Source organism: Protopterus annectens, chromosome 1.part2 (assembly GCF_019279795.1).
Source record: "Protopterus annectens isolate FY-2018-M chromosome 1.part2, PAN1.0, whole genome shotgun sequence".
NCBI lineage: Eukaryota > Metazoa > Chordata > Ceratodontiformes > Protopteridae > Protopterus > Protopterus annectens.
This window is the reverse complement of record NC_056727.1, coordinates 693304237-693331546: the sequence shown is the minus strand read 5'-3', so window position 1 is coordinate 693331546 and position 27310 is coordinate 693304237. Positions and strand designations below refer to the sequence as shown.

The 27310-nt window shown below is 40.6% G+C and overlaps 1 protein-coding gene across 8 annotated transcripts in view; it reads right to left on the bottom strand.

The window, feature by feature from the left end:
• Positions 1 to 27310, bottom strand: part of BIRC6 (baculoviral IAP repeat containing 6) — a 4524268-nt gene that overhangs the window by 419143 nt on the left and 4077815 nt on the right. For all 8 annotated transcript variants that reach the window (XM_044058419.1, XM_044058463.1, XM_044058448.1 and 5 more), the window contains exon 64: positions 661 to 819. In XM_044058419.1, coding sequence (XP_043914354.1) covers positions 661 to 819 — 159 coding nt within the window. The remainder of the gene's footprint in view (positions 1 to 660; positions 820 to 27310) is intronic.

The window sequence follows — 27310 nt, the reverse complement described above, 5'->3', positions numbered from 1 at the left end:
CACAGTCCGGTAACTAAATCTTAAAAGGTGAGTAGGATTGTGAGGGACAGACAGTGTTGGAAGCTATGTATTTTCTGAAGCAGACATACAACACTCTACTCTCATGGACTGACTGGCAAATGAAATACATTCTCTCTTCACCTCATCGGTTACGTCTCTTAGAACAGGAAAGATGTTTTGTAAACAGGAATACTGGGCAAGAGGAGAAAATGAGAGAGCAGACAACATGTATGAAAGTCTCATCAGTCTCAAGCTAATATTTCAAAGTCCTATTTTGATGAGCGTGGAAATGATCATACATCAAAACAAAAATGTATAAGAACTTATGAGTGCTATAGACATGTGAAACATACAAACAAAAGAGAAAATGCAATGTACCAAACAAGTCAGTGCAAGGAGATTCCATAACATGGACTTGCACCAAATAATTTTGTTGATAAGGATTATAAAAAGGGGAGGGAGAGCTTTTCATACAGCCACATGTCTTAAAGAAGCAATGTCAGACTATTACTAAGGCAATTTAATTTGAGGGGTTGCAAGTATGAACAATGAGGAGCCGAACTGAGCAATTACAGACACAAAACATACTCAATTATATGGTGATGAACATTTTTAATTCACAAAACATAAAATATACTGCTAATAAATTGCATAACCTACTTGTAAAAGACATGTGACATGCTCCTCTTCCAGCCTCTGTTTAGTTAAAGCTTGTTCCACATCCCATCCTGATGCTGTTGAGCCTGTCCCAAATCCAGTACCTTTAGCCCAATACAGCTGCTGGTCTTCAGCAGATCCACTGCTGTGTGTGTTGGACACCTGTTCATCAAGAAAAAAAGGATTACACTATGGTCTCACTATGGAAATCAAATACTAAAATATTACAAAAGTACACACGCTTAAAGTGTTGTACTACCTAGTAATCACACTTCACTTCTCTCAGTCAAGGAAGTCTAATAATTGTCGCAATAACACATGTACTGTAATCTTCAAAGCACAGCCATAACAAGATCATCTGGCAACCTGAGTAGTTTCCCCAGTCCAGACCAGTATCCCTTCAACCTAAAGATGAAGACCATACATAAATAAATAAATAAAAAGCAAACACTGAGTAACCATTAGCCACCCATGCAGTGTCAGCACATGGTGTTGCACTCACACTCCATCACCTATTGACTGTGCTCCCTAACAGTTTGCAACAAGGGAATCCACCTCTCCTCACCCCATCCTAGTTACAGGTCTACCTGAAAGAATTACATTACCACAATAAGTGTTTCTTTTTTTTAAAACACCTTTATTAAATTAACATTTAATACAGGTAAACTTACATCAACAAAAAAGAAAACAAGCTATATTAACATTATATTAAAAGGGTTCCTTTTACATATATATAAACACATCACATAACTTTTCTTTCTTTATAAATATCATTAGTTCAACATTACATAATTTGCTCAATTCCTGCCTTCCCTTAAACCTCACTCCTCCTCCTGAACATTATTATGCATGTTTTGTTCCCAAACTTTCCATTTACTTCTATGCAACTTGTTCCTTCCCTTTTCTGAAGGTCCATCTGCCAAGTTCTTTCATCTCTTTTACAATATTCAGTACTTCAAATACAGATGGTTTAAAATTTGATATCCATTTTTTAGTAATTTCTTTTTTTCAGCCAACAGAATTAAACTCAAAGCCTTACTATGTATATGCAATTCAGATCCCGTGTCCCAGCTCAGATGAATCATTTCTTTAGTTAAAGCCATTTGCTCACCTAATACTTCTGACAAGAGTACTCTGCAGGGAAATTTTACCATCTGCCAACTCGTCACACTCCCAAAATGTATGTTCCGGTTACCTCTTTATTCCCAGTAACACCTCAAACATTTGCTACCTAACTGAAGAAAATTATTTTGAAGTCTACTTGAGATACAAAAATACCTATGCAAATGCTTCCAAGCAAAAAATCATACATTTTCTAGACTTTGTTGCATACTTGGGAGCCATACACATGTCCTCCCCACCCTTATAAACTGCTTTTCCAGACACTCTTCCCTCTCTTTTTTAAGCTCCACTGATTGATTCATATACTTATCATGCAATATTTTATATGCCCTAATTATCCTTTTTTAACAGCTGCTTCTGTTCTAGATTCAGTTAATAACTACCAATGAAGGTGTTTCACTCATGAGCCCCCTTATCCACTTCTTTTTGTCTATACTCCGATATCAATCCCTGTTAGGGAAGGCAGTCTCTAACCTACAGTCCAAACATCATCTTGGTCTCATCCCACTCTGGTACTTTTCCTTCTCTAGTCATTTCCTCCTAATACGTTGGTTCCATTGCCAGCTTGTTTTCAGTAAATTCCAGAACCCTCTTGCCTATTTTCTGTATTCCGACTTGCAGTCAACCCCTCTCCATTCTCATGTTGGCTTAATTCTTAGAATATTTTCTGCTACTTTATGAATATAATATATAACAATTGTTCTTCTTCTTAAGGATCTGCATCCAAAATCCTACTCTCAGCTTATTTCTTGAACTTCCCCTTGCTTCATCATCATCTTTTTCCACTTTGAATTACAGTAATAAGATTTTCTGAACTGAAATAATTTTGTTATATTACACCTGAAAAGCTTATGGTGTTGATTGTATAATGATTTTTTTTTTGTCTTTTACTTCTGTCCTTTCTTAACATAGCCAAGTTGTACTTGCATCTAGTTCACTCATCTATTAACTAAGACAAATCTGAAGTATTCTGTCCTGTAAATTCCATCCTGTCACTCTTCAGTAAACGCAATAGGATACACAGAACTAAAAAATACCTTTCCAGAGGCTACCAAGCAAAGACAAAAAAATATACATACCCACCTTAAAAGCCAAACGATATGTTCACATTCACCTTAATTACAGTGTAATTAAATGTACTTAACATGGACAAGCTTAGTTTTATGCACGTGTCTGGGGAACAAGTGTACTTTAATGATATTTTAAAACTGTGTTTAAGAAAGTACAGTTATGCGAGTTAGCATCTATTAATGGTAAATGTTCAAATGTTGCAGTAGACTAAGCTATATGGTTATAACTTTCCAGCTTTCAAAGCTTAAAGGTACTTTCCATGCAGCCAAACTGTTAGCTCAAGTCAAGCTGACTAAAAATCAGATTTGGGTGCCAAGCCCTTCAGAGCATTCCTGCCACCAAAGAAAGTGGTCTTTTGGTGGCATATATTCAAATGCTGCAGTAGACAACGCTATATGGTTATAACTGTCAAGCTTTCAAAGCTTAAAGGTACTTTCCATGCAGCCAAACTGTTAGTCAGCTCAGGGCTTTCCTGCCACCAAAGAAAGTGGTCTTTTTGTGAATTTAGAGGATCAGTGGTTGGGTAACACTGTTCCATTGCTGAGCAGATAAGTTCTCTTTGGAAAGATAACTTTCCACCTTACTTTTTATGACACAATCTGTACCTTTTCTGTAAAATATTCATCTTAAAGGTGGGAACATTTTTTTTTAATCACTGTCATGTGACTTCTAATTTGGACCACTACTTTAACATTTGTGGTAAAAAAGTTATTAAAACATAAGAAATGTTGGTTTATTTTACTTTTGAGAGCTGTGGTAAGAGCTTAAAGTGGTTGTTACTGCGTTTTAAGAGGGAAAAGGTTATTTTTTACTTTTTTTTTTTTTTTTTTTAATAAACATGCCCTTTTTACTGAGTAATGTTGCTAAGCTTCCCTGGAAATCAGGCACGTTTTTCAGCTTAACCATGGAACAACCTACCAGTTCCTCAGTTCTTCCATCTTCCAGCCGCAAAAAGTAGTACATTATTAGTCAGCCTTTGCCAACATAGCAGGCTGCTACAGTACTTCAACAGCAGGTGGGGTGACCCTGTGTAGCCAAAGCTAGCTCCTTGGATCACTCGTCTTTTTATTGGGTGTCACTGGTGTAGTCCCCTACAGCCAATATGGACCAGGGTTAGACATATCCTCTGTGGCTGTTAGGAGTGCCATTGGCAGGGAAGGATGAGCCATTCTTGTCAGTCTTGGGAGAAGATTCAGAGAATGCCATTCTATCTATCCAGAAAGTTATGCCCATACCTCGCAAAGTTTTTGCTGGCAATACTGGCTCTGCTTCTTCAGAAACTCCTGTCAAAAAGAAACACACAAACATATGTTTTCTCCTGAATCAATTATCCTGGACTGGAGTACTTTACTGGGCTTAATTCAGGACATAGTGCAGTCATCTTCCATCTGTTATATCCTTGGCAGGATATAACCCACATATAGCTTAGGCTACCATCAATGATCCACATGAAGCACACAGTTTCAGTTCCTGAGCTTGGAAATCTGAGAACTGCCAACTACTGCACATTATGCTGTCAAAATGTACCCTCTCGACTTAAAGACCCATTCACTGAGGGATCATAAACTGAATGTCATTGAAAAACACAAGACTACAACATATTATACTTCCCTGACTAACAGAAATATTCATTTACATGATGTTGGGCAATAAAGCCATCAAGGCATGAGAAGGCTTCACACCTTCTCACAGATCAGCTGATAATGGAGTATCTGCTACATCTGACTTCAAAGATGCTTTGCAGTGGGTGTTAGGAAGGTTTCAAAGCAGTACTAAATTAAAGCACCCTGGGATGATGGCGCTGGATAAATGCCAAAGTCAAGGGCTCAGGAGTCTGTGTCCTGAGGTGAAGTACCAAAAGAAGCCCAACTCCTGTAATCATAGTCCAGACAATAATCCTGGTGAAGACTTGGAGATGACTAAGCAACCCTTCACTAGCAAACACAGAATCTTCAATAATTACTTTTGTTAGCTTCTTTCAAAACAGGCAAGATCACACCAGATAACACATGACTTAGGGTTAAAGAAAGAAGTTATGTAATCACCATAACATTCCATCTGTGTTGTCCATTTTTATTCTTCCTCAATTGATGGGTTCAGGTCCAATCCATCTGATCCGGCTCGGATGGTGCTAAAGCTTCTGGCAAACTAGAACTCTCGAGCTTCCCCTTACCCACAATGCACCAACCCCAATTACCTCAGATCTTGTTTGTTGACTTTAGTAGAAAAGGCATATTTGTATTCAGAAATGGAGAAGGCTATATCTGGAGCTTACTATAAAAGATAAAAATATCCTGTAACCACCCATTCTTCCAGACGTTTCAAGGATGGGGGTTGGTGGGAGGGAAGTTGAGGAAGAATGAAAATGGACAACACAGATGGAATGTTACGGTGAGTACATAACTTCTTTATCTGATGATGTCAATTTTCATTCTATCCTCAACTGATGGGACAGAGTCCACAGCTACCTAAAATTCAGGGTGGACTCGGGGAATGATATTCCTGAGCACCACTGAGCCAAATGATGCTCTACCTCTGCAGACCAGATCCAATTTGAAATTTGTAACAAAGACATGGGGAGTAGCCCAGGTTGCTGATACACACATATCATCCTGAGGAAGTAGCCATGGATCTAGTTGATTGGGCTCGCAATGGCTTTGACAGAGTATTGTCCAATTCATTACAAACAAATGAAATACAGTTGGTTAGTCACCAAGATAAGGTGACTTTGGCAACTGGTTTTCCCAATTTTACTTCTGCAAATGAAACAAACAAGTGGTCAGATTTTCTGATGTCTTTTGCTCTATGGAGGTAGAAATGTAATTGTCTGTGGACATCCAATAATTGTAATATGTATTCACCCTTGTTAGCAAATTTAGGAAAGAATACTGGCAAATCAATGGCTTGATTGATATTAAGTACTGACACCACCTAAATAAGAAAGGAAGCATTAATCCCTAGTGTAACTCTATTCTTGTGAAAAATTAAGTATGGTGGTTTAGAGGACAACGCTTGAATATCAGAAATTCTTCTGGAAGAGGTAACAGCCACCAGAAAGATTGTCTTCCAGGAAAGGTATTTAAGGCCATGTAGCTGCTGGTTCAAAGGGGGATTTAGTAAGCACCTGCAGTATCAGATTCAGGTCCCATGGAGGAGTAGGTGCTCTAAAAGGGGGGTCTTAGAAGAATAGTGCATTTCAAGAAGGCTTTTCTTAATTTATGAGAGTTGACAGAGGAACCATCAAAACCAATGTGAAAATTTGATATGGCCGCTAACTGTACTTTAATGGTAGATGAATTAGCTCCTTCTTCAAAAAGATGGGACAAAAAAATCAAGAATGCTATGTATGAGGCCTGAAAAGGGTTCAGATTTCTGGTAGAAGGCTTATGAGAAGATAAACGTATTTAATGAATAGGTGGCGAGAGCATAGGTTGCATATCTGTTAATGGAACTGGAGAAATCAGCCTGAGGATGGTTATGTTTGGATGAATCATGCATGTTGGGTGAGTCAGGAGGGTCTGGATTTGGATCCATAATCCAAGGTTGGTGAAGCAAGTGAGGCCAAAAGAAGGGGAACCAAATTTGTTGAGGCCAATAAAGTTCAATGAGGATGACTTTGCTCTTCAACATGGCAGCTTTCTGAAGGAATTTCAGAATTAGCAGAACGGATGGAAAACCTTGGGTTGACGGAAATAAATAGACAGCCTTGTAGAACCTGATCGAATCCACCACCTGAGAGCTCTCTTGCATGTCTGAATGATTTATATCTAATAAGACATGGGCTGGTAAACTACTGACCAATGTATAGCTAGTATCCACTGAAAAATTCTCATGCAAAATTTGGTTAAAGATGCTAATGTTATTGCCGCTGCCACTGAACCCAGAGCTTGAAGGAACAGGTGGGCTGAAATCTTGGTACTGCAGCTTATTGTTCTGACCTGTGATCTGATGGTCTGAACTTTTGAGGGCAGTAGTGAAGCTATGGTTAACTTTGCGTTGAGTATTACTCCTATGAATTCTAAACTCTGATTTGGTTTTAGTTGAGACTGAAGAGCCTGATCTCTTGCCCTTATAAGTTGATGCCTGGTCGGAGCAGAAATGAGACTGTCATCTAGGTATGGAAACACACAGAATCCTTGCAGTCTCAAGTGAGCTGCTACTACTGCCATGCACCTGGCAAACACCCTGGGGGCTGCAGTGAGTCCAAAGGGCAGAACTCTGAACTGGTAATGACTGACCACCAGCAAGAAGCAAAATACCTTCTGGATCATCTATTTATCTTTATATGACAGTAAGCATCCTGAAGGTCTACTGAGAACACTCAATCGTCCTTTCCCAGAAATGGGAGAATGGAGTGAACCATGACCACCTGAAACTTTGTTTATTGAACTGACTTGTTTAAATTGGTGAGATCCAAAATTGGTCTCCAATTCCCGATTTGCTTGGGCACTAAAAAGAACCTTGCATAGGTTCTAGAGTTTATCTGGTCTGGTGGGACCTCTTGAATGACTCTCTTTACTAGCAGTATTTGAATTTGGTGCTTGTTCCCCCTGACTGGGTGGAACATCTGGGATTTTTCTCAAGTTTGGAGGAGGAAGGGAAAAAGTAATTATACAACCTCTAGAAATAATCCTCTGCACCCAAGTATCGTTTAAGTCTAGCCAGTCTCTCTGGTGCAGGGATAAATGTCCCCTGACTGCCTCCAAGGGTGGAAAATTACACCTCCTTAAAGGAGCAGTTGTAGGATCTCTCTCAAAGGAGGATTCTCTGAACCCCTGGTTTTGCAGGCCACCTCTGCAATGTGGGCATCATTGCCCATTAGTGTTCCCTCTTCTACCTCTGGGGGAACCTCCTCCATGTGCATCTAGAACTCTTCTTAAACCACATTTTTGACCACCCCATTAATTCCTGGAAAGGTATCTTTGAAAGGGCAAAAACATATGCCCACGGCAGACAGTGTCTTTACATCCTTTTCACACCTGGATAGTGTGTCCTTCACCTTGAGGCCAAACAAAGACCTTGCAAAGGGCACACTGACAAACAAGGACTTGAAGTGATCTCACACAAACACATCCAGGTATGCCTTCTAATGGAAATATCTGAACCTGCTGTTCTTGAGGTTTTTTCTGCTACATGCGAAACCAACTTCATGGAGAAATTAGAAATGGACTGCAGGGTAGCCAAGTGAGAAGCCTGAGAGGGTATGTAACAACTCCTTAATCAAATGCCTATGAAGTCTTGTAAAGTGTGCCACATAATTCAGAGACCTTAAAGCAAAGATCTTTGAAGCATAGACATGTTTCCCAAATCTGTCCATCGCCTGTGACTCCCTGTTGGGGAGATGGACAGTGGAACTCTCCTTGGCGAGTTCCTTTTTGGTGACCCCCTCTATGACTATGGCATCAACGGGCACCCCTTCTCCCCAAAACTGCTTGTCCAAGGGTGGTGCCATAAACTTATCTGATCTCCAGGATATAGGCTCAGTGGTTTAAAACAACAAAACAGAAGAATAAAATAACAAAAAACACAAACCAATGACCACCAATAAAAGTAGAAATCTTTATTCTCTCTCTCTGACGTCTCGGCTGAAATAGCTTCAAGGAAGATACACACCAAATGAAACAATAACTTTTTATAATACACTCAATTAAACAATTAAAATGTAAATTAAAAAATTAACACTTCCATGAAAGAACTCTTCAATTAAGCTCAGCATTCATGCCTTTAGGTATTAAAGTATCAAATATAACTGAATATGTTTCCACAGATGTTTATTTTAGAAACAGACTTTGTATAAAGAGGCTGTTTATATACTTAAATTTGATACTTTAATTTAGACTGGGATCTGAAGAAGGCTTGAAAAAGCTGAAAGTGCTTGTCCATTGTTTACATCAGAAGGGTTCTTCACTTTTATGTTCATTTTTTCTGTTTTTATGACATCCATATGTTTTAAAGCTGTGGAATTACAATGCCACTTGACTTTTACAACACCAAAGCTCTATATTTCATATATTGTGGATTCAACATGGTAAAAGCCCGTTATTGAAGCTGTTGTTTTGAAGCTGTCTTTTCGCCATTTTGGTTGTTTAGCAAGTTTTGAATAATCAGATGAAATACTAATACTTGTGGTGCAACGCTCTTCCAATATTTACATTGTTTTTGTTCTGCTGAGCGTTCTTTAGAGGAATTCACTTCTTTTTCTGGATGTTTTTCAAGGTGTCAAGGCTCCAGACTTTCCGTGCTGATCTGCAAAATTGGTAAGATCTGGTCCCTCCCTTTTCATGCACCACATTATGGTTATATTGTCTGTAAACACTCTTGGGGCACCTGGTTTCCAGAGGTGTGAAAACACCAGAACAGCCTTGATTAGGGCCCTCATTTTCTTCATGCTGATGTGTTTCTTTATCTGCTCTGTACTCCTTGGGTGCCTCTCCAGGCACCCCCATGTCTTGTCCAAGGCATCTGTTTTTCCTGAAATGGGGTTGGAGGAGTGAAGGGAAGCCCTGGCTTGAGTTTCACCTGATCCTTCCACCATAAGAGATCCCACTGGAGGCAGGGTAAAAGGGGAAATCACCATGTCCAGAGGCTGAGTGCACTGAAATAAAAGCTGTTTTCAGGTACCACTGAATTTTACTCATATACAATCTGGCTAGGAGAAGCATTGGGATAGCAGCTACCATAAACCCTAGAGCCCTTAGGATCTTCCTGTCTGAGCAATGGCTGAGGGAGGCAAAGTTGTGGAAGTAGTTTGTAAGGCTCCGCACCTTTTCTTGAGGAAATTAGACCTGCATTCTTTGTGTGTCCAGCTAGCAGCCTGCAAAAGCTACGTCCTATGATGGCTGCAGGGAGGATTTTTTGCAGATGATCATGACCCCCGACCAAGATACGAGGAGAAGGGTGAACTGGAGATGCTGTAGGAGAATTTGTGGTGAGGTAACATGGATTAACAGGTCGTCTAAAAACAGGAAAAAATCTGAATTCCCAGGATTTGGCAGAAGGCGATCACTGGTCCCAAACCCTTTGTAAAAACTCTTAGGACTGCAGAAAGCCTAAAATCCAAAGCAGTAAACTGAAAGTGAGATGTCCCACTACAAAAACTGAGAAATCTCCTGCAAGGAGGCTGAATTGTTATGCTGAGGTAAGCATCCTTTAGATCTAGTGATACTAGAAAAGCTTGTGGCTGAATGAAAGGCAGAAGAGTGTGCAGTGAGAGCATTTTGAAAGTTGCCACTTTTAAGTAGGTGTTGAGTAAGGACAGATCCAGCATGGATCTGCACTGCCTTTTTTCCTTAGCAGTAGGAAAAGTCAAGAGTGAAACCCTTTCCGATAAATTCTTCTGGCAGTGGCTCTATTCTGCCTTGTTCGTGTAAGAAAATGGGTGGGAGCAGAAGAATCTGACTGTGTGGAGGTGGGGATATGCCATTTAGAGGGGGAGTCTGTACCTTTGACACATTATAACCATTGTTTATGATGCACACCACCAAATGTCTGCTGTAATCTTTTCCAAGGTTGAAAATGATAGGGTCAGCATTTTGAGTGGGGGAGGTTAAGGCTGGGGGCAGGAGGAAAAGGCGGTTGAAGATAGCCATGGGGATTTGTCCCCAAAGGGAGACCTCCCAGATGAGGCATCCCTCTGTGGTTTATCTGGGAATCCCTCTCTGAGAGCCTTCCTGCGTTTCTGACTAAGCCTAAGCTCCTTCTGACCAAAGAGATAGGTTTAGTTGGGTAATTCCTCCGATACCCAAGTACAAAGGTTAATAAAAGCTGTCTACAGTCCTTCATTGTTTTACCCTGTTCTTGAAGGGTATTGAAAAGCATGGCCCCCTCAGAGGCCAAACAAGAGGGTCTCATCTAAAGGGGAGTCCATTATTTTTACTTACAAGTCCTCAGGAATAGGCTGGTTACACAACCAAGCATTACTGTGGATAAACAAGCCTGTAGTCACTGCCCTAGATGTGGCCACTAGAGCATTATAGCTACATTTAATGCTGTGTCTGGCAACCTGTGTAGCCTGATTAAGGATAGCACTTTTTCTTTAGAATCAGTATCCTGCAAATCCACCACTACCTTATTTAAAGAACTGAGAACAGATATCACATATTTGATTCTCTCAGTTTGGTAATTTGTAGCTCTCAATGCCAAAACAGAGGAAGTATAAACCTTTTTACCCCACCTATCCACATCCCTGCTGTCTTTGTCTGAAGGGAAGGCACTGGCGAAGAACTTACAAGGCTTATCAAATGAGGGGGAAACTGCAGAAGGATCCACCACAGGATTTGTAAGAAAAGGCTTATGATCATCTGGGATTTTACAACATCTGTCTGATCTTTTGGGAGCCAGTGGCTGGGAGTCAGGGGCAGCATAAGTGGACTAAAAACCATCCAGAAAAGCCACGATAACAGGAGGTACTGGGTAATGGCTGGTGTGCTCATTTCTAAAAGGTTGCAGTATCTTTTTTGCACCTCTGAGATCTGCCTAGACTCCGACTCAAAATGTTTAGTCATATTTAAGATTCTCTCTCCAAAAAATGTTTCTTCTATTGGAGAATCAGGTGAAATGGAGTCCTCAGCATCCAAAGCAACTTGGACAGGAGAGTGCATTTCAGGGTAAGCCAGAGAATGGTCAGAATCAGAAGCCACCTCATTGTCAGAGGAAGAAGAATGCACAGGAATGTTTTGAGTGGTTGAGGGAGGGGGTTGAGAGGAGAAGGAAGGAGGATTCAGAACCAAAATAGCCTTAAACTCTGACAGAAACAAATCCATTCCTTCTTCCCAGAAGAGGAAGAAGGTAGTTGAGGGGAAGAAACATGTTTAGCTTTCTGACACCTCCTTTCTGGTGTGACAGGTACATCGGAGTTAGAAAGGGCCAAATGAGTCTCTAGCTTAGGCCTTTTAAGCTTCTTTTTAAGTGGTGGGGGTATGTCCGGAGAGGCGGAATCTGCCATACTGGAGTGGGCTAAGCGTTTGACACATTAGGTCTCCAAAAAAGTGTTAAGCAAGAACACACAGGACTGCAAGATCTTGGGTACAAAGGATTGGAGGATGTTACAAGCTCTGTAGTCCTGTTCTGCTCCTAAACAAAAAAGACACTGAATATGCAAGTCTTTGCATGGGATTTACCTACTGCACTCGCACTAACTCTTCTTAGCTGACATCTAATACTGGTCAGAAAAACAGAAATAAAAAGGAAGGCTCCTCAACAGGGCACTTACCTGAGTATTTGAAGCAACAGTACCAATGACCAAATGACAATCAATCAGATGGATATGTGACCAGTGTTTGGGCTGGTGAAGAGACAGTCTGAGACATTAACACTCATACATCCACCAATATACCCCTACACTTACGAGCTGAGGTCACACATTGGACAAATAGTCCTGGAAAGTTAAAACTTTAGTACCCTAGGCGGATGTTAGCAGTGATAACCCATGTGTTAGGAATAATCCAACAGTGATTCCAGTCAGGGCATCATCTCCCATGTTGTCTGGAGGAAGAAAGGCTTTTCCCATGGCAGAACACCTAGCAGACATCCTGAAATCCAATCATACGAATATTCTTTCCTGGCAGGAAAACATCATTTTTTGATGCAGAACATGCTACAGAGGAAATACAAAAGTCAGTCCAACAAAAAGTGAACTGTGAAACAGGAGGATATTGTGCTTCTTGTTCTTCTGTTAATAAAGACAAGAGACAAATACTGCCAGTGAAACCTTTTCTAGTATTACAACAGAAAATGCTTGAGAGACAGAAAAAAACACAAGAGTTGACAAGAAGAACCAAAAGTATGTTGAAAAGGAAACAGACTGGATTTGGGAGGTGGAGATAAACAGGAATAAATCCACCAACTTGGAAACTGACAAATAAATGTGTGATTTAAAGCATTAATTACATCTGTGAAACATGACAGAACAAGAAAAGCTGGAAATATTGGACTTTTTTGACTTTGTTAAACTTGTAGGGGACTCTAAAGCATACGCCCTACTTCATGTCATCAATGTCTGAAGGAACACTTAGGAGAGGGGAAGAGGAAGGAGAGAGTTAACTGTAAGTAAAACAATTTTTGTTCTTAACAGTAATATTTCAGGTGTAATGAGAAAATTCAAGTAAACAGTTGCCCCTGTTTTTTTCCTTCTCTTCTGTTTCTCCTTGATCGGTTTTAAGAAATGTAGGCACTGCCAGGGTAAAAATAAATCAATAAACAAAGAATAAGAAGAAAAGTCTGTTCAAAACGGTATGATACAAGAAAAAAATGACGTGCTATTTCTCATTCTTGCATAGAAGAATGACTAGATTAAGGCTCTTGGCTTTATCTAGTAACAAGTTTTGAGATAGCAAATAAATAAAAATGAACACCGCAAATAATGAAACTCTTCTCTAGCAAATAAATACTTGTAGAAGCAACCCTATATCTGTCTCTCATGTCTCCATGGAGACAATCCAATGAAAAGCAATACAAACAGAACACTTCTTTCTTTTAATGGCTTTCTTTCAATGGCTAGGAGATAATGTTATCTGAAAGCATTCAAGTGTTTTCTCATTCTGAAAGAGCAATAAAGATAAGAGAAAATCAGACAACACTTAGTAGAAGTACAGGATGTACCATGCTTTTTGGCATGGATAACTTTCATTTTAGGTTAACCCAAGTCTGTAAGTGTGGCTGCCAGTTTGAGACAACTGTCCTTATTAGGAATGGAAAACTTCAATATTTGAAAATGTAGAGTTTTGTGTGTTAACACTAAGTTAACAAGATTTTGGGGTGTACTGGGAATGTATTTGTTTTTTTGTTTGACAGCTTTCAATAAAACAAAATTTTTGTAAGATGTGACTTAGGCTCAAATGGATACACAAAGGAGCAACCATATAAAAAATCAACCTACCAAACATTAGTGTGTGATGCAACACAAAAGCTGGAACTAGATACTTAACAAATAAACTGTTACAAATAAAAGGTGGGAATAACTTTTTTTTAACATATAGAGCTTTTCAATATTATCTTTAAATGTTAATGGTCACACAAGTGTATACAAAAACTAGAGAGTAGTGAACTACATTAAAAATATAGACTCAAATAGCTATGCTACAGGAGAACACTCTTGCAACTGACTCAAGCACCAAGAAGCAAAAACCAGACCAAAAGTTCACTCAGCAATTTAACTGAAAACACGTGCAGCAAAGTCTTAAAATTCCATCAAACAGTAGTAGTGGTACATAAAATCAGTAAAGTAAAACCATCGGTTGCATAAATATCCAATGCAGAAATTAAGGTAAGCGCTTTCATCTGATCTAATCACAGACTTTTTCAAAACCATAGAAAAGCATTGTATCATGGTATAAATAGTAGCTTAATCAAAATCAATTAACATTTAAAATCAATTAACATTTAAAGAAACAGGTTAAAACTGGGAAGTGAGAATTACACATCTTGGTGTATTTGTAAAGAAGTGTGTGTTTTATGTATGTACTTTGCTTTCTAGATAAATTGTTTTTCAAACCTTACAAAATTCCTTTATAACTTAAGTGCCCTTTGTTTCAGTACAGGCACCAAAGATAAGTGGTCATTGATACCTGGTGGTTGGGTGGCATTTAGGTACAACTGCCACATCAATTCCCTTCTCACTAATTCATCACACCAATCTCCTCCCCTCTCATTGTATTTGACCACTTCTAAAATACCAAACTTGTATCCTGTAAAGTTGTCACATTTCAGTGCATTTCTGTGCAAAGCATTGTGGTCATGAGTTTCCATAGCAAATCTGACCTCAAAGCAGTGACAAGCGGAGTACCACAGGGTTCCGTCCTGGGACCTCTCCTGTTTGGTATCTACTTCTCTTTAGTACAGGCTAACACAGAAGGCCTCTGGCTAATGAAGTTCGCAGATGACTGCAAACCAGGAGCCACAGTCAAGTCCCCAAATGATGTGGACATCTTACAGAAGGGCCTCACTGAGACAGATGCCTGGTGTCAGAGCCATGGCCTCAAGCTTAATGCCAAAAAGTGCAGTGTCATCCCCTTTGGTAAAAACTTTGTACCCATGAACTACCACATAGGCAGCAATCTACTTAACACTGAATGCGTGATAAGAGACCTCGGGACCCAGGTGGACAGTAGTCTCTCCTTTGATAGTCACATCGCCACAGTAGTCAGGAAGCCCTAGTCACATCGCCACAGTAGTCAGGAAGCCCTTCTACGTGGCACACCTCATCATAAAAGGGCTCTCATCCAGGAAAAAAGAGGTCATTGTTCCCCTCTACTCGTCTCTCATTAGACCCATTATTGAGTACAACGCCCCTTTTGGAATGTACCTCACAAGACATCTGCAGCAGCTGGAAAGGCCACAGAAGTACCTCAAAAAGAGGATTACTGGCCTCAAACAAATGCCCTACACTGACCGCCTCAAAAAACTCCAGCTTTACTCTGTAGCATATCGCCTACTCCGAGGTGATCTCTGCATAACATATAAAGCTATGTCAAACCCAGAGCTGTTGGACATGCTACACCTAAAGAAATCCCAATCCCTCCGAGCTACATGCTCTAGGGACCTAAACCTTGTCACCACAATAAACAGGACACGCTGGAGGGATAGATTCCTGTCCCAGAGACTTCCTATACTCTGGAACAAGCTACCCATCTATGTCAAGCAAAGTTCTTCATTTGCACTCTTCAAGAAAAATCCTGATGAGTGGATGGGAAATAGGAAATACACCCTGGGGATCACTTCTGTGTCTCTGCTGGACAGTGGCACAGGAAAATAACTTTCTTGGGTGGCATAAGCTATGGAACCTTGCTGGCTAGGCTTACATAGGCCCTTGGGCCGATAGCCTAGTACCTATCTATGAACCTATATGAGTGTTCGTAAATCCTTTTTCTCAGGGGTCTTTCAGTTTTGCCTACATAAAAGATATTGCACTCCTGACAAACACTGACATAAACCAAACCCTTGGTTTGATGGTTCCCCCCTGCCAAGTAAATTCTCTGCGGTGGGTCACCAATCAATATTTCTGCATTTTCCAAAATAAGTGGACACTGGTTACATCTACCACATTTCTTTGTTCCCCTTCTTTCCTTCATATTTAAAAGGGGATGTTTCAGGAGGTGTTTCATATTGTGTCCTAACTTATATGAAAATGATGGTCCTTTACCAAAGGAATGAATCAGATCGTTACCCTCCAAAATAACCCAGTTTTTATTGAGAATGTCCCTAACCTGGAACATCCTCCTTTAGTTTTATACACAAGTCAGGCATATTATAACAAACAGAGGAGAAGCTGAGGATAGCAATTAATAAAGAGCTGAAGGATTTTATCTGGGAAGGGAAGGCAGCAAGAGCCAAGTGGGATAAAGCTGATTCTTCAAACTGAACAAGGTGGTTTGTGATTACTCGATTTAAAGGGGTATTTCAGAGCTACACAGTTAAGGCTCCTACACATAGCACAAGCAAAAACCTATAATTCAAAGTGGAAATGGATGATGATGAAACGGGGGAAGCTCAAGAAACAAGGAGAGACTGGGATACTAGCTGCAAATCCTTAAGGAGAATAAAAATAACCATGCAGAAAATTATATTTATAAAAGTAGAAGTATTCTAAGAATGAAGCCAACATGGACTGGAGAAAGGAGATTCTGCCGATATGGATTAATGCAATAAGGGACAGACAATAGGCAAGAGAGGGATGGAAATTATTGGAGAAAACTGGTAAAAGAAACAAGGTACTGGGAGCAAATAATTAGAGGGGAAAGGCAACAAAATGGGAAGAGGCCAAGGAATTATTTGGACTGCAGGACAGAGATTGCCTTCCCTATCAATGATTGATTTCAGAGTATAGGCAAAGAGAAAGGAAATAGGGGGATCTTAATTGAAAGACCAGCACTGGTAGAGTTTTTAGTAGAATCTACAACATAAGCTGCTGTTAAAAAAGGAATAATTAGTAGAGCATACAAAATATTGCACATTAACTATAAGAATCAATTAGAGGAGGTTAGAAAGGATTGAGAAGATAGACTGGATAAGCAATTCACAAAGAAACAATGGGGGATATAAGTATGTCTCCCAAATGTGCAACAAAGTCTAGAAGACTTAGAATCTTTGCTTGAAAGTGTTTACATAGGTATTTTTATACCCCAAGTAGACACCAAAGAATTTTTCCTAAGGTAGACAGCAAATGCTGGAAGTGTGATGGGGAAGAAAGAGGTAACTGTGAACATATTTTCTGGGACTGTAATGAATTTGCACACTTTAAAGATTAGCTTGGCTTCATTCTCAAAACCTTCCTGAAGACATAAAACATGAAATTTTAAATGCTCCTCCTTTGACAAGGGAGTTCTATTTTGTCTTTTTTTGCAGCTGAAGTGCTCAAGAAGTGTGATGAAATGGGAAAATTGGTTCAAAGCAAAAATATGTTTCAGCCGTGTTTTTTTTTAAAAAGCAAAAACAATCCCCATCCTCCTTAGCTTTAAAAAGCAAAGGGATGATGACCTAAAAACAAAGGAAAAGCCTCTGAAATCAAGCAGTCTTCTTAGCATGACTATTTGTCTGTTCAGCCCCTATCTTCGTCATGGCATCCTCTCTGGAAAATGACTAACCCATGGTAGGCAAACTCATCCCAGATTCAGGATCCCCATCTCAGCTGAGTGAAGAACCTGCACTTGAGACCAACAAGACTAGCTCTCCCTTGTCTGCCAAGGGCATTCCTACAGCCTCAGAAGATGTGGCTATCCTCCGGTCCTTGGTGGCTGTAGAGGCAACACCAGAGAGACCTGGAGATTATGATAAGTAGTTTAAGGAACCAAGAAAGGAAACAACAGAACCATCCACCAGTGGATGAGTCACGATAGGAGCCATCCTGAGACCCACAGACTCCCCTAACTGCTTTCTTCTTCTTGTAGACAGAGGAAGGTGAAACCATGGAAACTGGTAGATGCTCAATAGCAAAGCAGAGAATGATACCTCAACAGTTGGTAGAGAAGCCTAGAGAAGTAGGTAAAAGTAAAACAGAAAACAAATGGTATTGAAGTAAGTAAACCACTATCAGGCCCTCACAAGCAAAATGTCCTGCCCATAAAACACAAAGCAACAAAACCTGTAGGAAAATTCTGCCAAAATATAGAATTTTAACACAAAACATTCACAAAAGCACTTACACCAACTCCCTTAGAAAAGCCTGTCTGTGAAAACATTTTAGTCAGAAAAACACAAGTTTTCTTCAGAAAAATAAATTTTAGTGGAAGGGTTTCCAGAATGAGGACCCACCAGACAAACCTTGAAGGATCACTGATCAACCAACAATTCCACTGAGTCCACAAAAGGGACAATTCCACTGAGTCCACAGAAGGAATGCACTTCAGTGGAAAAAAAAAACTCTGACTTAATTGATGATCTAACTGTGTTTATATTTTAGCTCTTAAGACAGCATGTGGAAGGAGTTCTTAAGCTCTGAAAGCTGGTCAGTCAGTGGGTTAAGACCCAAACAGCTTAGGCTACAGCAACAGTGATCTAAACATTGAACATCTTCTATTACATTTAGAAAACATTTTAACACATACTTTGTTTTCCACGTTTTCCTCTATTCACTGGGCTCATGGGTAAGTACTAGGTCAGCTTCCCTTATAGGTAATTTTAAGACTAGCCAATTTCCCTCAAAGATAAGAATCAAACCTTGTACCTTGTGCCTGTGGGGTAAACACCTTAACCCCAAAAGGTACTATTAGGCTACCTGTTCTTGTGGGTAATTTAAGCCTATCCAATTTTTCTCAAATATGAGAATCAAACTGTGCACCCTTGTATTTGAGGTAAAAACCTTAACCATTAAGCAAAACCTCAACCTCTTTTGCAGATTTAAGTCTCAAAACCACAGCGAAAAGGGTTCCTTAAGTCCTGAGCTTTCATGTAAAACTCTATTCACACTCAATGCAAAAGGATAAGCAGCTTTTTAAAGGAACTGCAGGTCTAAACAATTGTTTAGAGACCTTTCAAACATTAAAAATAAAGATGTGATGGTGCAGATAAATCTAGGCAGATAAAACTCTACTGCTCACCAAGGAGAGAGACAGAATATTCTTACAACATTACTATAGAGAACTGCATATCAGCTTTTCTCTCAAACTTCTTTTTTTTAACAGTATAGTGTACTTTTTTTCTCAAAACACAAAACCAAAAAAAAATGCACTTGCACTCTAAGGGTAGAGAGCCTGGTGTTTGATCTCACATAGCAAGCTGTATCTTCCAATCAGAATACAGACAGTGCCCTGACATTTAGACCCAGCCCCCCTTTCTGATGTAGTTAAAATTTTCAAGTAAATTCCATTCAAGTGACTGGCATCTTAATGCTTCCACTCACCACTGGGGTCATAAACAGGCCCTCCATTTTCCTGTTCTCTCTTTTACATATTACCTTTCTCCATAAACACCTTTGGCAGCTACTAAGATGGGGGTTTCTGTTCTACTGAACTGCTACACAATGTTTCAATGGATTATTGTTCTGGAAGAACTGAAGCTGACATATGTAAACTATTTTTATTAAGTCACTGACCATACATCTACCATTATTCAGCATACTGTCACCGGGTACACTTTTGGCTGTCTGAAACCTGGCAAAGCTTGCATCTGAAAGATGACCACATGCAATCAGCATAACAATTCCATTGCCAAGCAAATTAAAACCTATAATCATATTCTGTACAATTCATGAATAAATAAAACGAAACAAGTCTTAACAGCGATTCCCACTTGTAGAACTTTCTTAAATAGTGTCTCAAAGAAGCCTTGTCAAGAAGAGTACTGAAGATCTTTGCCCTTACAGCATTAGGAAATAGTTACGCTCTTAAGCATTTATTTCTCCTAATGTGTACCATAAGCAGAAGCTGGGAAACTGGCACTAACACCATCATAACTGCATTTAACCATGTGGGAGCCAACTTTATTTGCAGTCTGCATACATTTTAATGTATTTTTAATGGAGATGTGTACTACATTTAGTCAAATCATCAATCTCCTTCAAATGTCAGAATGATACTGTGCCATATGGATCTGGTAATTTCTGAACTTAACACTCGGTACAGCTGAAATATAGAACTTTTTACCACAAGACCATGCTTTCTCTTATAACCATAGGGCAGGATTGACAGCTAGCCCTGTGTGAAACTAACTGTATGTATTTATCAGCCAACAAATGAAAGTCAAGACTAACTGCTGAGCTGACCTGATCCTTTGGCAAACTGCGTAATTAAGAAAGGCCTTCCACAGACTGTAAAAAGTTTTTTTTTTTTCTGGGTTGTATAAACCAGGAAGAATAAAGGGTAAAGAAAACCAAGGTTAAATCAAAAAGTGATGAAGGCCTGCTTACTCTTCACGACATGAAATACTGGGGTCTAATAAGACCACCCATTTAATGACATATCCACAACAGACTGTATCAAATCTCCTTTGAGAATCCAGGCAATCCTACACAGGAAAATGATTGAGCCTGCTGCGCTGGTAATTCCATCAGTGCTGACAACTCAATGAGAAAGCTACAGGCAGAACACTAACCACATCCTCCATCACTGAGGATCCACTTTGCAACTTTTATCATCACTGACAACAGGACTGAGAATGGCAGTACTTTCCCGGGCATAATTTTTTCCAAGGCTCCCGAATCTAATATTTCCACAATACCTTAGCCTTTACCCTTTGCCCACAATCCTGAGCACCAAAGAATCCTACTACAGACCTTTAACAACTGTTTAAAAGGCAGGCTTATAAAGATAGCAAATACTCCTCTACTCAGAGCCTCCCAAATGAAGGTGCTGCCAGGCTTTGAATTGGTAATATTGACATATGAAGCCACCACCACAGATCTCTCAGTATAATAAATACTTAACATTGTATCTCCATCATCAACAGGACAGAGTTCCAAGCAGAACCTCTTGGCTGGTTTTCAAGAAATAATGCTACAAATAATGGTGGTTTAGAAAGAAGACCTTATTCTGGAAAGAACATCGTTTGAAGTACCTTGCAAAAATTAACACACAGCCAAACAGTAGCAACACAAATGTTATTCATGCAGGCATGCTTGAATAAAGACTGGGAAGTGGTTACTGTTCTGGTGGAAAACAAACAAAGTTTATGGCAAGGATTTTCTATGTTTCAGATAATGCAAACTTTGTATACTGCAAAGGCTGAAGAGAAGGTTTAATTTGGAAACTTTATTTTCTTTAAAGAAACTGAATACCAAAATGAAAAGCAGTGGGTCTTATTTATGGATTTTGATCTATCCAAATAATATCAGAGTGATACACTTACACCCATAATGAAATAATCAGGTTATCTAAGGGAATAAAGGTCTCGGTGAGATTTGTCACATGGGTAAAACAGCTGACTCTTGGACAGCTTCAGGCAGAAAGGCCTGTCCAACATATGAGGCCAAAGCAGGGACAGAGGCAATCGCATTTCTCTGGACTAAAAGTGAGAGGGCTACAAGAAACACTTTAGTATTGCAATACATGGCCTCTCCAAAAACTTGAGAATAGGGGGAAATGGGGTAAGGCATAAAGGAGTCCTGGGAGCCACATTTGGATGTATGCTTTACTGCCTCATTTTTCTGAGGGAAGAATAAGGGAAAATAACCTGCTGCATTTGTAGTCGGTCAGGGATGTAAAATGGTCACAAAAATGTTTCTCCCAGCAATGAAATGGGGTCTGCGTTATTGACTGACTGAGATAACACTTCAGCAGCATCAGAAGACAGATGGTGAGCTGGGCTACTAAGGAGTTGGCTTGTCCCCTGATGAGAAGCAAGGAGACAACGATTCAAATTACAAGCTCACTCCTAAGCTCTCGTGGTTTTCCATCACAGGGGGCAAGAATGGGTTCTCCCAGTCTGTTTATATACCAAACCACTGCCACACTGTCAGAACAGATGGCAACAGTACTAGAAATAAAGGAATCCTAGAATGCCTGCAAGGTGAGGGGGATGGCCCTCATTGCCAGAGTACTGTGGCAAAAGCTGGCTTCTTAGATCAACCATGTGTCCTGAGCAGATTGCTCTAAAATTATCCCATCTCATCTTAGAGTGGAGGCATCCATGATCACAACTGCCAGAGGAAAAGGAGCTTGGAAGGGTCTGCCTAGTGAAAGGCTGGACCCTCGACTACACCAAAAAAGATGATATTTGCACTTACTGGGTTATTCAGATCTGAGCATGCAGTGGTCACACTGATCTTTGAGGGTCGAATGAAAAACCTGTGCATAGAATTTAGAATGACTCAACATGAACATCATACATAACACAAGGTCCCATGTTCAAAGATAGAGCATTCAGAGCAGAATTATTCTGAACTGGTTGCAGTTTTATTGACTAGAGGGAGATAAACTTGTCTGGTGGAAGAAAGGTCCTGCAAAACAGTGTCCACAGTGCAGCCTATAGAGGTGATCAACCAATGGTCATAAGTTGCAACTTTGCAAGATTTACCATCATGTCCAAGGGCTAAAACAACATGAGAAACAAAGCCCAGGGGGCAATGAGGCTATTCATAATTGGCAACTGCTGGAAGCCAATCATCCGGGTAAGTAAGAAGTAGAACCCTGCAGCCTGTAAATAGTACTACCACAATTATGCATTTGGTGAGCACCTTGGAAGTTGTACTGAAACCAAACGGCAACATCTGGAACTGAAAATGACTGTCACCTATGTGAAAGTGGAGGAATTTCCTAAACGTTTAGGCACTACTGATAAGCAGGTATACATCCTGAAGCTTCAAAGGGGCATGTCCAGTGTTTTTGAGACAAACAGCAAAGAACAGACTCTACCATTACCATACAAAAGTGCTTTGTATGTGTGTACTGATTTCTGCCAGTCAGACTGAAAATTTGCCTTAAGTTCTTGTATTTTTTTTCTCTCTCTGAGAAGCAATCAAAACCTTAAGTAAAAGCTTTGTCCTTTGCAGACTGGAGGGACTTGTGTATCTCAAATCTTTGGATTGACTGGAACATCTCGGGGGGGGGGGGGGTGACTGTGGCTTAGCTGGAGTTATGAAGAGGATGGAATAACCATCAGGTATAATGGCCACACACAGTCAGGTGGATTGATAGACAGCTCTTGACTTCCTCCAGAAAGGAGAAGTTCAGCACAGCCACAAGGAACAGACTGTGGCACCTCTTTTCATTCTGTTAAAAAAACTTTCCCTGGGGGTGGGGGTAGGGGATATGGGGGAGTCTATCATTCTGGAAGCAACCATGTCCTCCCTGGCTCTTGTCAGAACCTCAAAAATTACATTACTGGGAGTGCTGAAACTAAAGCTAATGCAAGCTCATCTGATTGTTACAAAATGAATGCAGAAAAGGCAGAACTTCACCCGGTTCTTGCAGTGTGTGTTGCCTTCACCCTCTTGCTTTTGTATTTTGGCTTTACTAACTATGAAATTTGTACCTGCTGCCCTTGCACCAACCATAGCACTTTAAGCAAGTCACATGGTATAGTTAGCTAGTGACAGAAGGGTTGACATCTCGGACTGCAATTTGGTTTTGAAGTAAATCAAGTAACTCTTCCAGGCCATGAGCACTTTCAACAGTTAGCTCCCACTGGAAACTTAACACATGGACCATGTAGGTTAATGTACTCATGGTAAAGGTACAGGATGAAAAAACATACTTCCTCAGTCTGTCCATCTGGCACAACTCTTTCTTAGGAAGATGTCAGCTCTGGCCTGTGGTTCGGGGGCCTTCCTAAGAGCAACTAACAGAATGGAGTCAGTCAGCAGATTTTGCAACCAACTGGGACAGTCCTGGGGAGCCAGAGATTTTATCTGGCCTTTTGGGGACGATAGCCACTACACAGACATTCTTACAAGCACCATCTAGGACCGACTGAACTATCTCCTCAGCTGAAACCACCACCCAATAAAATGACCCAGGGGATTAGAAGGTCTCAGCATGGATGAGTTCAGACTAAAAGGGGTGTCCAGGAATCATTTGGCCTTCACCTGGATGAGTTCCATAATTTCCACAAATTGGTGTTTCTCCCTCCTGGCCTTCCTCTATATCTGAAGTGGGAGACCACTCTGGTGAGTCAGAGTGTTTCCACCTGCACATGGTCTTGCCCCAGGACCTTGAAGGCAAAGCATCAGAGAAGGGTAGCAATCAAGACAGGGACATCATGACCACATCCTGCAAAGACCCTGCAATGTTTCTGTCATGGCCTTTCGGGCGGGTAGATGGCAGGAACAGCAGGAAAGGAAGGTCCTTGTCCCATTGCTTATACCATTTTTTTGGGAGGGGCACTCATACAGGGATGCCTGTAATGTTGTCAGGAGGAATGGTAACTGTACAAATCCAAGGTCAAAGCTACCAATCCCAATCACACTGGACATGAGATTGAGATCAAAAGGGTTGACTACATCCTTGGAAACAATGAGACAACACTGACTCCCAAGGTTGATGGAGCCCATGACACCCCACCATCCTTGACAACAAAAGCTGAAAAGCTAAATGCAGGGCAAGACAACAGGCCCCAGAAAGAATAGGGTCAAGGATGGCCCCAGCGTACTGGGCCTGGATCTCAACAGAGGAAACTGCCTCAAAGGTGTTGAGGTCAGCAACATTGATACAAATGGCAAGGTCACCTTTGAAACTGACAAAATTAAAGATATTGAACCTGACTGGACCAGATTTTGATGCCGATGATGAAGGGTTAACAGATGGCCTTATGGAAACTAGGGTTTGAAGTGTGTCTCCAGTGAGGAAGAGCTAGGGCTCAGATTATTAAAAGTGGACAGGGAAGGTGCTCTCAAACCACTGAGATTAGCGGGGAAAGACATCTAAGACCACTTCTGCTTAACACTGAAAAACACCTGTCACATTCTCCTGTTTAACTGTGCTGACACTGACCTGTGGAAGAAGGGTGCCCATAACAAGATATTACTGATGGCACACTTTCAGCATGGACCAGAGGGATTAATTTCAAGACAGTTACCCCTTGAGGTGCTTGGACTTTGGAGCAGGTTCGACAAGCAACACCTCATCAGCATTATTAAGTTCAGAAAACACACAGATTTGATCTGCACTTGTCCCAAATTCTCACTCTAAACCAGGCTTTCTCTTTCTAGAATCTATAGAGGGTAAGGGGAAAGACCTAGAGGAGATTTAGTGCATCTGGGGGTAGCCCAAAGCTTCTCTAGTTCTAAATATTTTTTTTCCTTTCCTCCAAGTGATTATCTTAAATAAAGAATAAATGCAACAATCCTCACCAAATGCTCTTCACATAAGAAGTTAATGCATTTATGGTATGTTTCTCTTGCTGCAGAATTTTTGCCCTATACTTGCAGTTTTTATGGGACTGGGAGTACTTTTATTTCATCCACGACAAAACTAAACTCCTATCAAAAATCAGAACAACTAAAACAGCAACATGGAGGTAAGCTGGGGGAGAGGGTGATAACTGTGCAGCAAAATAATACCAAAATAAGATAGCTATCACAAAGAAAAAAAAAAGAGGAACATGCTGAAAAACAAGCAACTTACTTAGTGGAACAGCAGCAACTTATAATATGCCAAAAATAGCAACACAAGGATTGGCAGCCTGGGACTGTTGACTTGACATTAATGCTTGGTCAAACAGATATGAAGTAGGGGCCTTTGGCCCTAAAGTGTATGGATAAAAGGGGATGGGGGAGCAAAGGTAGCTTATGAAAGTTTTAGGTGCTGGGCTAAGGTCTGCCACGCTCAGTCCTATTAATGACAGCAATTAATCTCTCAATGACAAATCCAAGGTTCTTTATCTTTCTTATACTTTAAGCTGCTTTTTCCTAACATTTAACATTTAAATGTTAGAATTTCATGTGATCCTTATTATTTCGTCAAAAGATTACATCATCGAACTGCATTTTATCGAACATGCCATTCATTGAACCGTTCTGACTGGAGTTAGTATATATAATTGGCAAGGGTTTTGGGGGGTTCAATGAACGGTATTTTTGATGAAATGCTGTTCTACAATGTGATTCTTCAATGATACAATACAGACTCAGTTTCATGTGTTTTGCAAAATGTTTTGCAATGCACTGGAATAATAACAGGCAAGTCTAGCAAAGTTAAAAAAAATGATTAAGCCATTTTGATGGAAGGAATTGTGGCCAGAAGGCAGCACAGAAGACTTTGTCAGTCTTAATGTTCTCCAAAGGAGGGGAGGGTTCATTATTTTTGCTCCTCCTCTCATGAGCTGATCAGCTGTGACCAGCTGTTCTTCTCATTTACCAGTTCTACAGGATCTGCCTCAGTCTCACCTGAACAACATGACCCATTACCAAGGGATGCTATGATGGGGGACACTAGTACATCACATTGTTGCCCCCAGCAACCCTGTGAGCACTACACTGACCTTGAGTTGGCAGATGCAGGCAAGCTTCCACTCACTTGCAACCTCAAACGTAGCACTACTCCACTAAGCAGCATGGATCTCACCAGGATCATAATACGTCTATACTAAGTCTCGGCTGATCCCCCCACCTCCAACACCTGTGCTGCTAATCAAACACAGGCTGAGTCACAGCATGGACTTTTATCCCTTCTGCACCACAAGGCTAAGGAAGAGTTCACTGCTCTTATCCATCTGAGACACAAAGGGACCTATGAGTCCGCAGAGTCCTTACAAGAAAAAGTCAAGGGGGAAGGAAACCACCACACAACTCCGGAATGGACATTCTTAATACATAGCTGGTCAAACATGTAACAGTTAGGAAATGAATGCCAGCTGACAGGTGCTGGCACATGGGGACAATCCTGTCAACTGCAAAATGTGGATGTGAAAGTCCATTAATGGGCCTTGTGCTGGCATCTGACTAAATTCTTAAGGGTGCATTCCTTTACCCACATGAACCAGTCCCTCCAAATTTCAAACCATATGAACTTTACAGACTGAAGTACGGGCACAGGCACAGGATGTCCCTGAACGTGGCTCCTAATCTACACTATCAATCTAAACATAGTAGAAGAGCTATGGAGAAGAGTTCTTGGTCACAAGTGCTACCTCCTAGTTATGTTCAGGTGAACCAACAGGTTAGTCCCCAAGATCATCAGTCCACAGGGGTTCTGGCCAGCTGCCAGGAGGATGTGTGCCGACCATACCATAAGATGCATCATGCACCCCAAGGTGGAAACCAGGGGTGCACCTTTTCTTGACCACTCAGCAACTGCCAAAACAATCATTAAAGAGGTGCAAATCTGAGCCCTCACTACTGGAAAGTAAAGCCACAACATGCACAGACCAGAGTTGTTCTACAGAAGTCTTACTTATGTGTGTGTATAACAGAGCTCTCTCTTCATTTCCGGAGTCATATCAGAACCCTTTGTCAACTATCTGGGACCCTTCTGATAATCTACAAACTGGAAAATTTCCACTGCCACTACTCTATTGGTAGCAAAACAGGCCAAAAAGTTTCTCCTTCTTACAAAATGCCAAGATGACCTGCTGGCACATACAATACAGTTTTTTT